Source organism: Rhagoletis zephyria, unplaced genomic scaffold, assembly GCF_001687245.7.
Source record: "Rhagoletis zephyria isolate East Lansing unplaced genomic scaffold, Rhagoletis_zephyria_1.1 Rzeph_scaffold_00285, whole genome shotgun sequence".
Taxonomy (NCBI): Eukaryota; Metazoa; Arthropoda; class Insecta; order Diptera; family Tephritidae; genus Rhagoletis; species Rhagoletis zephyria.
The window spans coordinates 190645-203608 of record NW_016157369.1 but is presented as its reverse complement, the minus strand read 5'-3'; the positions used below and the strand labels follow the sequence as shown (position 1 = coordinate 203608).

Sequence of the window (12964 nt, the reverse complement as noted above, 5' to 3'; positions counted from 1 at the left end):
AGTCAACGACGTAGCGTAAACGTAGGTTGACGTACGTAGCAGCATATAAAATTTACTGTTGAGAGAGAGAGAGAGAAGCAACGGCAAGGTCACCGCCATTCGGTGGTGAGTTTTCGTTAACACGCGAATCCCATAAGGTAGACCACAATATAACCAGTAAAGGCACCGCCAGATAGAAATTCTTTTCTGCGGCACAGGGATACTTTTGACTGACATCGAAGTTAACTCTGGGATTTTGAATAGAAGACGCTACATTGGCAACGCATGCATTGCCGCAACTGATAAAAATCGCCCAACTCTCAACTTTTGACGCGCGTCAATGCGCAAAACAACAATGTATGGAACGAACTCAGACCAACTGACTTTTGGCCAATCAAAATGAGCCGTTTTTTTGCGGGGTACAGGCCCAGATTAATAAAAATTTTTAAACGAAAGAATAATAACTTCATCACTTCCTTAAAATTTGAAAGCTTGTTTTACTAATCTCTTTAATTATACAAAATGTACACATTTACTTACCAAACCTTTATTTGATTCGGTGATATAAACAAGACCGAAGGATACTTAAGTATTTAAATATATATTTTATATTGCTGTACATAATTTTTTAGATTTTGGCATTTGTTTAATTACTGCACCATTTATAATTTACTACGTTTATACGTAAGCTATTTGCAAAAAAAAAATAATTTGCAAATACCTAACTCACTGTTTATTCGATGGTGAAAAATTCATTTTAATATTGCCTGATTATAATATGACCATCGAAAAAGAAAATAAAGTTAAAAATGGCAACGTCTTGATTATAAGAAGGCAATAAGATGACCTGTTGCCGTGCGCGACGAAGCATAAAGAAAAAAATTCAAGCAATTTTGTAGCACGAGGTTGTGCTAATGAATTTATTATTTTTGTAAGCGTTTCTGCAACCAATCACCGCGCACTTCATTTTAATTACATTTGCACAAAAGATTTATTGAAAATCGGTTAAAAATCCCTGAAATAAACCACAGGAAAAATACACATAAAGAAAGAAGCAAAACAGAAATAGCAAACTTGGCCGAGCTTCTCCTCCAACTTGTGGCGTGCGCCTTGACATTGTCACACAAAGCGGAGGGACCTACAGTTTTACGCCGACTCCGAACGGCGATTGTATTTTTATGAGAACCTGTTTTTTATGGCAGAAATACACTCGGAGGTTTGCCATTGCCTACCGAGGGACGACCGCTGTTAAGAAAAACCTTTTCTCGTTCAAAAAGCTACGGCATTCAGCGGGGACTTCACTCTGTCTATGTGTGAATCGAAAGCTTTCCTTCAAGCGTGGAATTTTTGATATATTTTTTTGTCACTTGTTTACATACAGTGGTCGTAAAAATTTTAGCCGCACCATACTTTGACAAGTTTTAACATATTTTTTTTTTGTAATTTAATTTGGGTTATGTTTTATAAACATATAGGAGCATATTCATAGTCATATTTAGTACTCAACTAAGTCGAAACTATTCTAAGTCACAACTAAAGCTATTCATAGTCGCCTTAGTTTCGACTTTTCTGGCTAAGTACCAACTTAAAATTTAGTTTCGGCTGCAGCTGCAACTAAGTCCTAACTAGGAAGAAGTATTTTATCAAATTTAGGGAAAACAGACGAATTATGTAAAAATTAAATTGGTAGAGGGTGATTTTGAGAATATTGAATAATCTCCCATTAAAATTTACAAAGATCGATCCATTTTAATCGGAAGATGAAATTAAATGCGTATTACAATTCGAATAAAGCTACATCACAATTTTATAATTGGAATAATTTAGATAAATTCTCAAATAATAAGTCAGTTTCACGCTAGTTCTTTTAAAGTAAATTTGTGCATAACATTTAGATATCTACTATTTGTATGTTTCACAGCATGCTTTCGATAAACATCGACTTCACATCACTGCGGTTGTTCTGGCTATTTCACACAATTAACAAGAAAATTATACTTTATTCTTTTGCATAATCATGCAATGAAAATAAAAATTACATAAACGGATGATCAAACTTGACATTATTTAATAAAAATGTAATTTTTCCAAAATATCGTAAAGAAAAATCGATACATTTTCACACTCGTTTTGCTATATCGTAAACTAAGTCGAAACTACTTAGTAGAAGTCTGAAATGCAACTATGAATAGAAGTAAATTTCAAGTTGGTACTTAAATTTAAGTAGCAACTTTGTTAGTTTCGACATAGTTGCTGGACTATGAATACGCGCCATGGCTTCTATCGCCATCACCTGTAATTGATCATGATGCAATGATACAAGGTGGTATCAGTTGTGACAGCTCGATTTGACACTGCCTTAGGTCAGTAGACTGAGAAGAAAAACGGGAAGAAATGAATCCCCATATGGGGGAAATATATAAATTTTCACATTTTCTCCTAAACAAAATTTGCTTTTTTATGGTATATTCGTTATGAAACGAAATAAAATAAGATAAAATACCTTTCTAAAAAAACAAAGTATTGTATACTGAGAAAAAATTAAAAACATTCAACTATATTAATGGGCAAAGAATAGTTAAAGAAGTAACACTGTTTCACGTAAGGCAGTCAATATGGAGCAATTAGAGCGAGAAGTTGCCAACTGATAACACCTTGTATTATTGCATCATGGTAATTGATACGCTCTTAAGAAGAAGCATGGCTTCTATCGCCATCACCTGTAATTGATACGCCCTGGTCTAGAAGTTAGTTGATTGCAATAACTGTCATATGAGTTAAAATGTTTAAACTTCTACAAACATTGAAAAGGTTATCAGTACTTTGATAAATTATTGCCAAAATTGGTAGACAAGCCTAGGGTTGGTAAAAGGCAATTTTTTTCATTTTGGTAGACTTTTAGATACTAAAGTGTTTAGTTTGCAAAAAAATAAAACTGTTCGTTCCCGCTTTATTTTTTGTAGTTATCCTTATACAGTATATTTTGCTTAGCTGCCCTTCCTTCCTTGTACGAAAAACTTGTGCGCTTAACCGAAAAAGCACTTAAGTGAATTTTTTTTTCTGCTTTAATGAGGAAGGTATCCGAATCCCTATGAAACCAAATGATGGAGGAGCACTTATCACGTAGAAATTAACGAAGTGAACGAAGTTTTTTCCGAATGGTAATACTTTCTTTGATAATTGATAATAGTTGCATAATGTTTAAGTTAGTGTGCAGGTATGTTGAATGCATCTATCGGAGCAGTTTCCTTATAAATGTTAAAAATAATGCAGCTGATGCGCATTTTGGGATAGGTATCTTAAATAGGCACCAAATCAAAATATACTTATTGTGAATTCCTCTTGATTGCCCAAATATTTTAAATGATTCTTTAAATAAAAAGAAAAAAAAGGGACAGGTATGTAAATACTCATTATGATTGTTCGCAAAAACAAAATTAAAAAATCAACGCCTGTTTTATTAAATGGCAATTGGGAAATGAAAGAAGTCACAAAAGACCGGCGACAACAGATTGTAGACAAAATGAAACGGGAATTTTCAGCTGCACATTGTTGGTTATACTAACATTCCATGGGCTATAAAACTGAATACCCGAAAATGTTCTAAGGATTCAGAGTAAAAGGCTCGAAATTTATACAACAATTTTCGGATTTGCAAATGTTGTATATAGCTTGAGTCCTTGATTTTTATGGGTATGGTTAAAGCGCAAACAATATTCTTAAATATACAAACGAAAACAGAAAAAATATTTTTACGTCAAAGACATTGTGAATATAAAAAAAAAAAAACAAGTAAGAAAGTCTAAGGCACTCCGCACATTACGCGTCTAATCAAACTAGAGTAATCGTTTCGTCATGCCGAAACGAATGCATGACGACTCGACTTCTGTACACTTGCACGCCGTGCATAAGTCACCAGCTAATAAACACTTTCTACACATAACAAATTTTCTGGCCGTTCTTTCGCAACTACGCACTTCCGCAAATATTTCTGCTTCGTAATATTGCATAAACGCTTGTGGTTTAATACAATTTGCACGAATTTTAGCACGAAATCATTCATTTTCTATTGAATTGACAAATAAATTTTATTTCCAACACAAAAAAGTAAACAAATGATGATTTCAAAACTACAAGCGCCTTACAATGTTGGGCGCTTCGATTCATGCAGCTTTTATGTTTAGGCGAAAACAAGATTTTGAATCGTAATGTACAGAGCTTCATTGAAACACATGTGTTCGGCATAAAAGCTTTATACTTTAGTATGCCGAAACGATTACACTACTATGATTAGGAGCTTAATGTGCGGAGTGCCTAAGTTCGGGCGGAGCCGAACATTAAGTACCCGGCGCAATATGTTTTTTCACCCGAAACCTACCGCTAGATGGTAAGCCGGTGTGTATCAATTTTGAGTAAATTAGCGTCCTTAAATTTCGAAATATTGCAGTTTCAAGCATTTCTAAAATTTACCGTTATATGAAAAGCGGCCGTAATTTTAGTCTGATTTCAATCATTTTCAACGTTTTGCTTTTATGTGGCAAGCACAACAAAAATACCGAATTTGGTACAAATTGGTAGAACGGTTACAGATATACATATGTACATACATATATGTGATCATAAGTGGGCGGTGCCACCCATTTCCAAAATTCCATGCCCATTTTCCAAAATTTTACCATAAATGTATTTCTTGGTAAAGATTTGTTGCAAGCATAAATTTTGATTAAAGTAGCTTTAATATTTACTGATTTATCGAAGATTTTGTATTTCTCTAAATTACCGTTATATGGAATGTGGGCGTGGTTATGGTTCGATTTTTTAAATTTTCGGCCATTTAGTATGCTGTACGAAGGCCAACAACTGTGCCAAGTTTGGAAGAAATTGGTGCAGCGGTTACCAAGATATACACATGTAACCATAAGTGGGCGTGGCAACGCCCATTTTCCAAATATTTATAACATTCTTATTTTTCGTCTGAAAATTATTGTAAATATCAATTTTGAGTGAAATATTGCAGTTTTCGTATTTCTGGAAATTACCGTTATATGTGAGGTGGGCGTGGTTACAGTCCGATTTCACCCATTTTCAATACCAACCTATCTTGGATTAATGGAAACCTACATACCAAATTTCGTTGAGATACCTCAATTTTTGCTCGAGTTATCGTGTACACGGACGGACGGACAAACAGACATGGCTAAATCGACTTCTCTATTCATTCTGATCATTTATGTATACATTTGTCTATATCTATCTCCATACGTTTTGGCTGTTACAAACAACCGTTATGTGAACAAAATTAATATACCCTTGTGCACAAGTGCGCTCGGGTATAAAAATAACCAAGGGGTTTTTGAGTCACGGTATTTGTCTATAATAACTCCGGTTATATTTTTTCACATGATGAAGTTTCGTTGTTGCCTTTAGTTTCATCACTTTCGGTTTTGGTTGAAGGAAAACGAGAAGATGCCAGTAATATGATCTCAAATGCCATATTATTAGTTAAATGAAATGTATTTGGTAAATTTTTTTCAATTTGCATAATATAACTTTATTCCAACTGAGTTCTCATACTATGTAGTACGATATGTGAATACGAAATAGAGGAAAGGGCGTAGGGGTGCTTTCGTCACTCACGTGCACCACACTGCAATGTACTACAATACATATGTACATATGTATGTACGTAGCTGAAGGATACAAGGGATACAAGTGCATGTTGGCACTGGCGAATGGTGGCGTGGGATAGATAAGGGAATAACTACAACAACGCATACAATAACGTAAAAATATTTCCATGGAAACTTTGCGACAAGTGGCGAACAAAACAATTATACCAAATAAATACTTACAAACACATATGCTCATATGTACATAATTCGGTATACGAATAAGAATGTTTAATGTTTGGGCTTTAGTGGTTTACTTAGCAGCTTAAATGCAGGTTTAAAGAGGATCATTATGCATTGAATTCATGCAGTCAATTATCACTATAACAATTCGAGTAACCAACTATTTCGAAAATGTTGTTTAAATCCATATACATATGTACATACATAATTCAATTGTGATAAAAAAAAAATAAAAATAAAGGCAACAACACGTAAAAACTACGTGTTAAAGTAGGCATTAATATGAAGTCATAAAGAATACATACATACGTATGAATGCAAATATCTACTATGATGACGCGTAAGTTTAAATTATAGTATCTCTATATAAAGGTGAGACAGTGCTAAATAAGCAGGGATGGAATTTCAAAATTTTAAAATGTGCCTAATGGACTGCAAAAATAGTGCCAAAAGGATATGAAAATGCCACAAAATTGAAATTGCTTTCTTTTAAGGCTTTTTAAGAAGCATATATGGGTGTTTCCTTCGGAAGGTCTGCCGCGACAAACAAAAAATAAAAGTCTATATCTAACGCATTTATGGGCCAAATTGTCTGCTTTTTGAAATATATACTAAAGCATAGTAAAATAGCACAATATTCCGATTACGAAGGTGAAAAACACTGAAATATAGCTACTCGGTCCTGTTTACACATATGCATAAATACCTACATACTATGTGCGAAATAATAGCAGTCCGACATTTTTACCAGTTTTGACTATTCTTCTTTACATTGAATAATTTTTATTAATTTTATATAATGACCTTTATTTTAATTTTTAAGTGATTTTAATTTTCACTTAATATATGATTATTTGTTATATACTGGCTAAATTTCTATAATTTATGATTGTGCCCAAAGTGCCCTTGTGAATGAAAGTGCCAAAAATGGCACTATTGTGCCTACTTTTCCATCAGTGGTGCTATGTCCACTCTTAGTGAGATTAATTCCCACCAGGAGAAGCTCGGCCAAACACTAACATATGTGTAAGCGCCAATCTGTTATTATTATTATTATTATTAATTTCCACCATGCAAAACATGAGACATAGGCAACAATCGTCAATGGCAACAAATGGGGCGACTCACCGATTTGTTGCTGTGGTGACAAATCGGCAACATCATTTCTTTCATGTCAACTTTGTAATAAATAAGTTATCAAAAATTCCCAAACTTATACATGTCGCGTCAACAATATTATCTAAAATCGTCTAATTTTTACCAAGGACACGATTGCAAAAATAGGAAGCCCCATAGGGAAAGAAAGAATTATTTCCGTTTCTATGTAAGTTCCAATTTTGTATACAAAAAATAATTGAAGATTAAAAAGAATAAAATTATTTTTTTTTTTATAATTATTTTAGAGCGACTGGTGATAGGAAATCGATACGATGGCAATGTTACCGACAATAAATTTGTTTCCGAGGGCGAAATGTTTTATTATTGTCGGCAGCGAAAATTGTTCGGTGTTTTGTAGAAGCCTTTTAACTGTACAAAGTAGAATTTTGGAAATTTATAAATTTATACAAACAATTTTGTACGTAGAAATAGAAAACTTGTTACTTCACATGCATGAGCGCCTGGTATTGGGAAATGAGAATATCGTTCTTTTCAAATAAAAACTGATCATAAAGGGTGGCCGCGCGAAAATTGGCACATATGTATTTTAAAAAAGACATATGTATGTGGATAAACCATTGACTGAATGATAAAAGCTGCTATCATTTGATGGTTATTATGCTTGATTATTTCATGTTCTGCAGATTTTCCAATCTTTAAAAGAAAAAAATTATATATACTAATTGTCTTGGAACATTTTTCACTCAGTTTTTAAACAACCAAAACTATAAATTTGTACAATATGATGTTCATGTGAATCAAGCTCCGTTTCATGCGTGGAGGAGTCCAAGCACAACCATTCATTCGTAGGACATGGCTTAGCCCGCGTGGCCGCTGTGCATTGATACGCGACACTATGTCAATATCGTTTTAAAGTTCATACACCTCATTATTCCATCATCTAAACTTACATATTTTTCTTAGTGTATACAATTTGATTGGAACTGAATTAGATAATGCACACATAGCAAAGTGTTCATTCATCTGGAAGCTAATTCAGTATTGAATTATGTTTACTTCAGCATTCTCAGTTTTTCATTCAGGTATTTACTAGCTTACTGTGTGAAATCAATTTTTTTTTAATGATTGTAGATTGAAAAAAATATAAGCCACACTACCAGACCAAAGGAAAATGAATGAAATCCTACTTGTAAATATTTCATGATTAAAATTTTAAATGATTTCACAGTTTTACAACTCTGCCGGCTGGTAAATGTTTTCTTGAAAATAAAAGGCCAAATTACTACGTAAAAATCCCAATAAGCAAGTGTTGAATAATAAAAGCTCAGTTAGTCTAGACCTAGCTTAACTAAACTTACCGTAAGAAATCATCAATGATTACTCAACCCGTCAGCTTAAGCCAGAAGCGAAAATATTTTTATTTTTTTATTTTCTTTTTCAGCTGTTTAACAGTTCGCCGGCTAAAATGCCACATCAAAATTCAATTCACCCGAAAAAAGTGCGTTCTCATCGCTCTCAATTTTCGTAAGGTCGTAACTTAGGAACCTAAAAGCTTAGTTAGTCAAGACTTAACTTAATTTAGCTTACCGTAAAAAATCATCAATGATTACTCAACACGTCAACTTAAGCCAAGAGCGGAAATATTTTATTTTTGTATTTTCTTTTTCAAATTCCCGTATGGCCGTAACTTAAGAACCTAAAACCAACTGGTTCTTAAGTTTCTTACGGTAAGTTAAGTTTTAACTAATCGCCAACACAGTTTCTCATATTACAGGTTGGTCAAAATATTAAGTTAAGTTAAGTTACGAAAACTAATAGCCTAAATAGTTATGCACACTTAGCGTCGCATGAGAGTTGTCACATAAGAATCTGTTAAATGGGCTTTGCGTGTAAGCGGTTACCCAATGCATGCACTTAACATGTAGAATTCTGTTGGGTTTTGATTTTTACGTAAAAATGGTATAGCAGTGCAAGTATGCATAACTGGGCTATAAGTCTAGACTATCTGAGCTTTAAGAAAAATTCACACGTATAGTAAAATATAGAGTAGGTAACATTGAAGTGAGTACTGAACTACAGTAGTATCTATATATTCTTATTATATTAAACAATCAATTCTTGCATATACATAAATATATATACATATATTTATATATATATACATACATATGTACTTATATTCATAGGTTTCACGGAAGCGGCTCTAATGCCACTCGACATTGAAATGACAAAAACTGTATGCCATTTAAAAAAATGCCATGTGGAAATGAACTTAATGACAATCTTTTTAATGTAATGACACGATTGTTTTATAATGCCCGACTTTGTCATTTGTCATTTTTGCCATTTAATGCCTAGTGGAAATCCAGCATCACGATAACTTTGAGGAAATTTTGTATATAGATAATGTTTTGCATTTTAAGGTTATCTAAACAAGTATTAGCTCTTTTAGACGGGTGCATTAAAAGGTGTAGAATAGTGCTGTGCAGAACAACATCTGACATTTAGCGCAAGAGAAGCGCTCATTGCACGCTTTTTCAAGCACCAGAGTACTTTAGTGCGTTCATCGAACAGACCTCTTATCTCCGAAAATACTCGTATAAGGTTGACACCTAATCGGAATTTATTACAAATTAAATAAAATATCATAGTATGGGTAAAAATTTGAAGGTAAATCCCCAATTTAGAAATATTTTTGAATAGCGTTGCCACATATTTATTCACTTTTTCATTTGGAAAATTAAGGTACTATATTACTAATGATACATACTGAAATAATGCTTTATAAAAATATTTATTACATAACCAAAAGCTTAACACTCTAAGTAACAAAATAAACCCTTAGCTCCAAATCTTACACACTAATAAAAATAAATATTATTATAATAAACAATAACTCTCTATGCTTAAAAGTATCTAGAACAAACATACATACATGTCTTTTATGTTGACTTAAATATTAAACCATAAAATTATCCCGCATCCGGAATCTTCAATCAATTCTATACCATCTCACCACCATCAGTCTATTTCATCTCTCTCGATTTTTCCGCATCATTTTTATGTACCTTGAAGATATGTTTTTGGTTTTTTTTTTTGTACTCGATCGCTTTTTTTTTCTCTTAGTGAACGGAAGTAATTAGTTGTTATGTTGGGAAAATGCAGATGCATAAATACGTACACACAGGTAAATATGTATCCTTAGTAATCATTTATATGCATATGTACATATTTATTGATTATTGATCTCTCCCAAGGGCAGCGCCAGCCTACGTTTGCTTGCCGTTAAATAGGCAATATGCCTTTACTTTAAATGCACCGCGTTTTGCACAATGCACTGTGTTCAATGAACTGGCATTGTGATTCGTGGCGATAAGGTCTTTGTAGATCGGTGGCGTCTTTGCAAGAACATCTTGACAGATTTGAGAGGCAACTGAAAGTGATAGTAAGCACAATACGGCAGCGGATCCCAATAAGCGAACAAAGCTTCTCTTTTGTCCAACACAGTAGTCGGAGTGGAGCGTTCTTTGGAGCTCCAGCGGAAGCTTGCTGTCAAAGCCGCCAGTGAAGATTCTTCATCTAGGTTGGTAAAACTTAGTTGTCTTCGATGTATGCACTTCATAGTTCGGCAGAGTACTTGAGCATGGGAACGATTGTAGCAGATGTATGGTAAAGAGACGCCAACACGTACGCCTAGCGGTATAAATTGCGATGTACCCTGACATTTAATCAGTCGGAAGCTCATATGTCCATTTATGCCACGCTGAAAGCGCACCTTGGCAAAGAACGTCTTGAGCCAAATGTCAATTTGCGCCTCGTCCGACATGATAGTGGGATTATTTGTATTGGGTGGGCTAATTGGCATTAAATTCTTCGTTTCGTGTTCAACTCTGCAGGTAACGTTTGATACGACGCGCGAGTCTTTAACCGTTGTGCAGGTGACATAGTGTTCCCCTGGCAAGTCACGTATCACAATCCACTTTTCCTTTTCACTTATCTGGTGATTAAATTTGAAGTCCATTCTGTTGTTCGGCAATAAGTACTTGAAACGTTCGATTAAACCTTGGAAACCGGCCGCCATTAGGATATTTCGGAAATTACTGATAAAGTTGTTCTCGTATAATTGTTGAAGATCATCTGGTGAAGTGAGCACAGAGTAGGGCGGCAAGGTAATATTATGAGCTGCACATTTTTTGAAAAATTCAAGGCAATCGTCCAAGACTCTAGTCTCATTGAAACCTGGAATGAAGCTGGCGCAACCGAGCAGCTCTAAATGTTGCTTCACCAGTGCATCGTAGTAGGCTGGACTGGTTGCACAAACTGGTATATAAACGGATGGTTTCTCTTTGCTGACAATCTGACATAAAGCAGATATATAGCTATCCACATTATTAGAACTTGGTCTGGGCACAATATAAAATTTATCCACAGCAGTGGAGAAGCGCGCCAATCCAAATAGACCTTCGAATTCGAATACCACCACGCGTGAGCCGGATGAGTAAAAGTTACGAGCTAGATGCAAAGTTTGAATGGTACTACCACAACTAATGAGCACCGTACGTTTATGGTGTTGCGGTCCATCCGTTGATAAGTCCATCAGGGAATCGACATTTAATAGCCATTTTACTAGTGCTATAGGTATACGGATAAACTTCAAGAACATCCACAATAAAGCCGAAAGCCAGAAACTTGGTGCGGCTATTGATAACGGTAAGTAAACGATGAACCGTATGATCGTAAATGCTAAATTGATTAGCAGTTGCGGCCAAAACAGAAGTACTTGACGCATAGCAGTGCAAATGGTAGTCGGTGTTTTATGCAACGATTGCGTTTTATGTACTGCATCTGTTGCTACTGAATGCTGATCCTGGGTAGGATCTTCTGGAATTTGATCCAAAGAATTGACGCGACTAAATTTTGAGCGTGAATAGCGTCGTTGCCTAGCTTGTTCTTGTTTCTTTAAAATATCGATCGCCATTTTTATCTTCGCAATATTTCCTTTAGCTTAAAATCGTTTCCTTTCAGTGGAAATATCCACAGTTCCAATTATTTTAAAAAGTTTGATCAACGTTGGTGACATGCAACAAACGATTTTCAGCTCAGCCGAGGTACCGTAAATATGAGCTGCCGACGGAAAACTGAATTTCAGTAGAAACTTAATAAGCTACTAAGTACCGCTTAAATAGCGTGCCATCTTTTTAATCTCAATATTAAAAAAATCAAAGAATTATAGACGATGAGTTATTTCAAGCTTCTCTCTTGGTCCCCGATTTATATAACAAACTTTTAAATAAACAAACGCAGTAATATATATGAATACAGTATTCCCCGGATATGTTTTATCAAAATGAAGGGAAAATATCTTTAATTTTTATTTTATTTTTTTGAATAGCTTTCGCGATTACAACTGTATCTGCTTAGCCTATAAAGTAAGGTAGCAAGATATGATATTAAGTTAAAATCAAAATAGTAAAACAAAGCTAATGCTACTTTTTAATTTTTTAACATACAGTGAGGAGAAAAAATTGTACATGGTGAGTTTTGTTAAATATAATTGCAATGTTTATAAACTAATTTTTTTTTCATAAAAATGTGGTTCATGCTTTAACCCAAACATATATGAAAAAATCGCCAAAGCCGTCAGCAAAACAAATATTAAAAACCAACGCTATTCTTCAGCCGCTTAGGCTATGAAACTGCATACCCAAAAAAATTTTAAAAACTCAGATTACTTAAAAAGTTCAATGTTAATGAAAATTTGTTGAATTTTTCTAAACTCTGTACGAATTTTTTAAGATTGATCCTATATGCCTTTTTTTTTAAGCATGGAGCATATTTTTATAAAAAAATAACAAAATCTTATCTTTAAAAACCTTGCAAATATTTAAGCAAAATCACCATGCACTCATTTTTACTCCTCACTGTACATACATACATACATACACATGAGATTAACCCAAAGTCGAGTTTATGATTTTCCAAATAAAGTTTTTTTCTGAAATATATACGTTATA

General features: G+C 34.1%; 2 protein-coding genes across 2 annotated transcripts in view; one reads left to right on the top strand and one right to left on the bottom strand.

Moving 5' to 3' along the window:
• The first annotated feature begins 5276 nt into the window (after positions 1 to 5276).
• The window catches only part of Root (ciliary rootlet coiled-coil, rootletin), a 42629-nt gene continuing 34941 nt past the window's right edge, over positions 5277 to 12964 (top strand). The window contains exons 1-3 of the mRNA XM_017610148.1: positions 5277 to 5342; positions 5407 to 5499; positions 5561 to 6171. The gene's annotated coding sequence lies outside the window, so the exon portion shown is untranslated. The remainder of the gene's footprint in view (positions 5343 to 5406; positions 5500 to 5560; positions 6172 to 12964) is intronic.
• LOC108358697 (uncharacterized) lies at positions 9642 to 12167 on the bottom strand. Its single transcript, XM_017610152.1, has one exon. The coding sequence runs from the start codon at positions 11926 to 11928 to the stop codon at positions 10294 to 10296; it is 1635 nt and encodes a 544-aa protein (XP_017465641.1). The 5' UTR covers positions 11929 to 12167; the 3' UTR covers positions 9642 to 10293.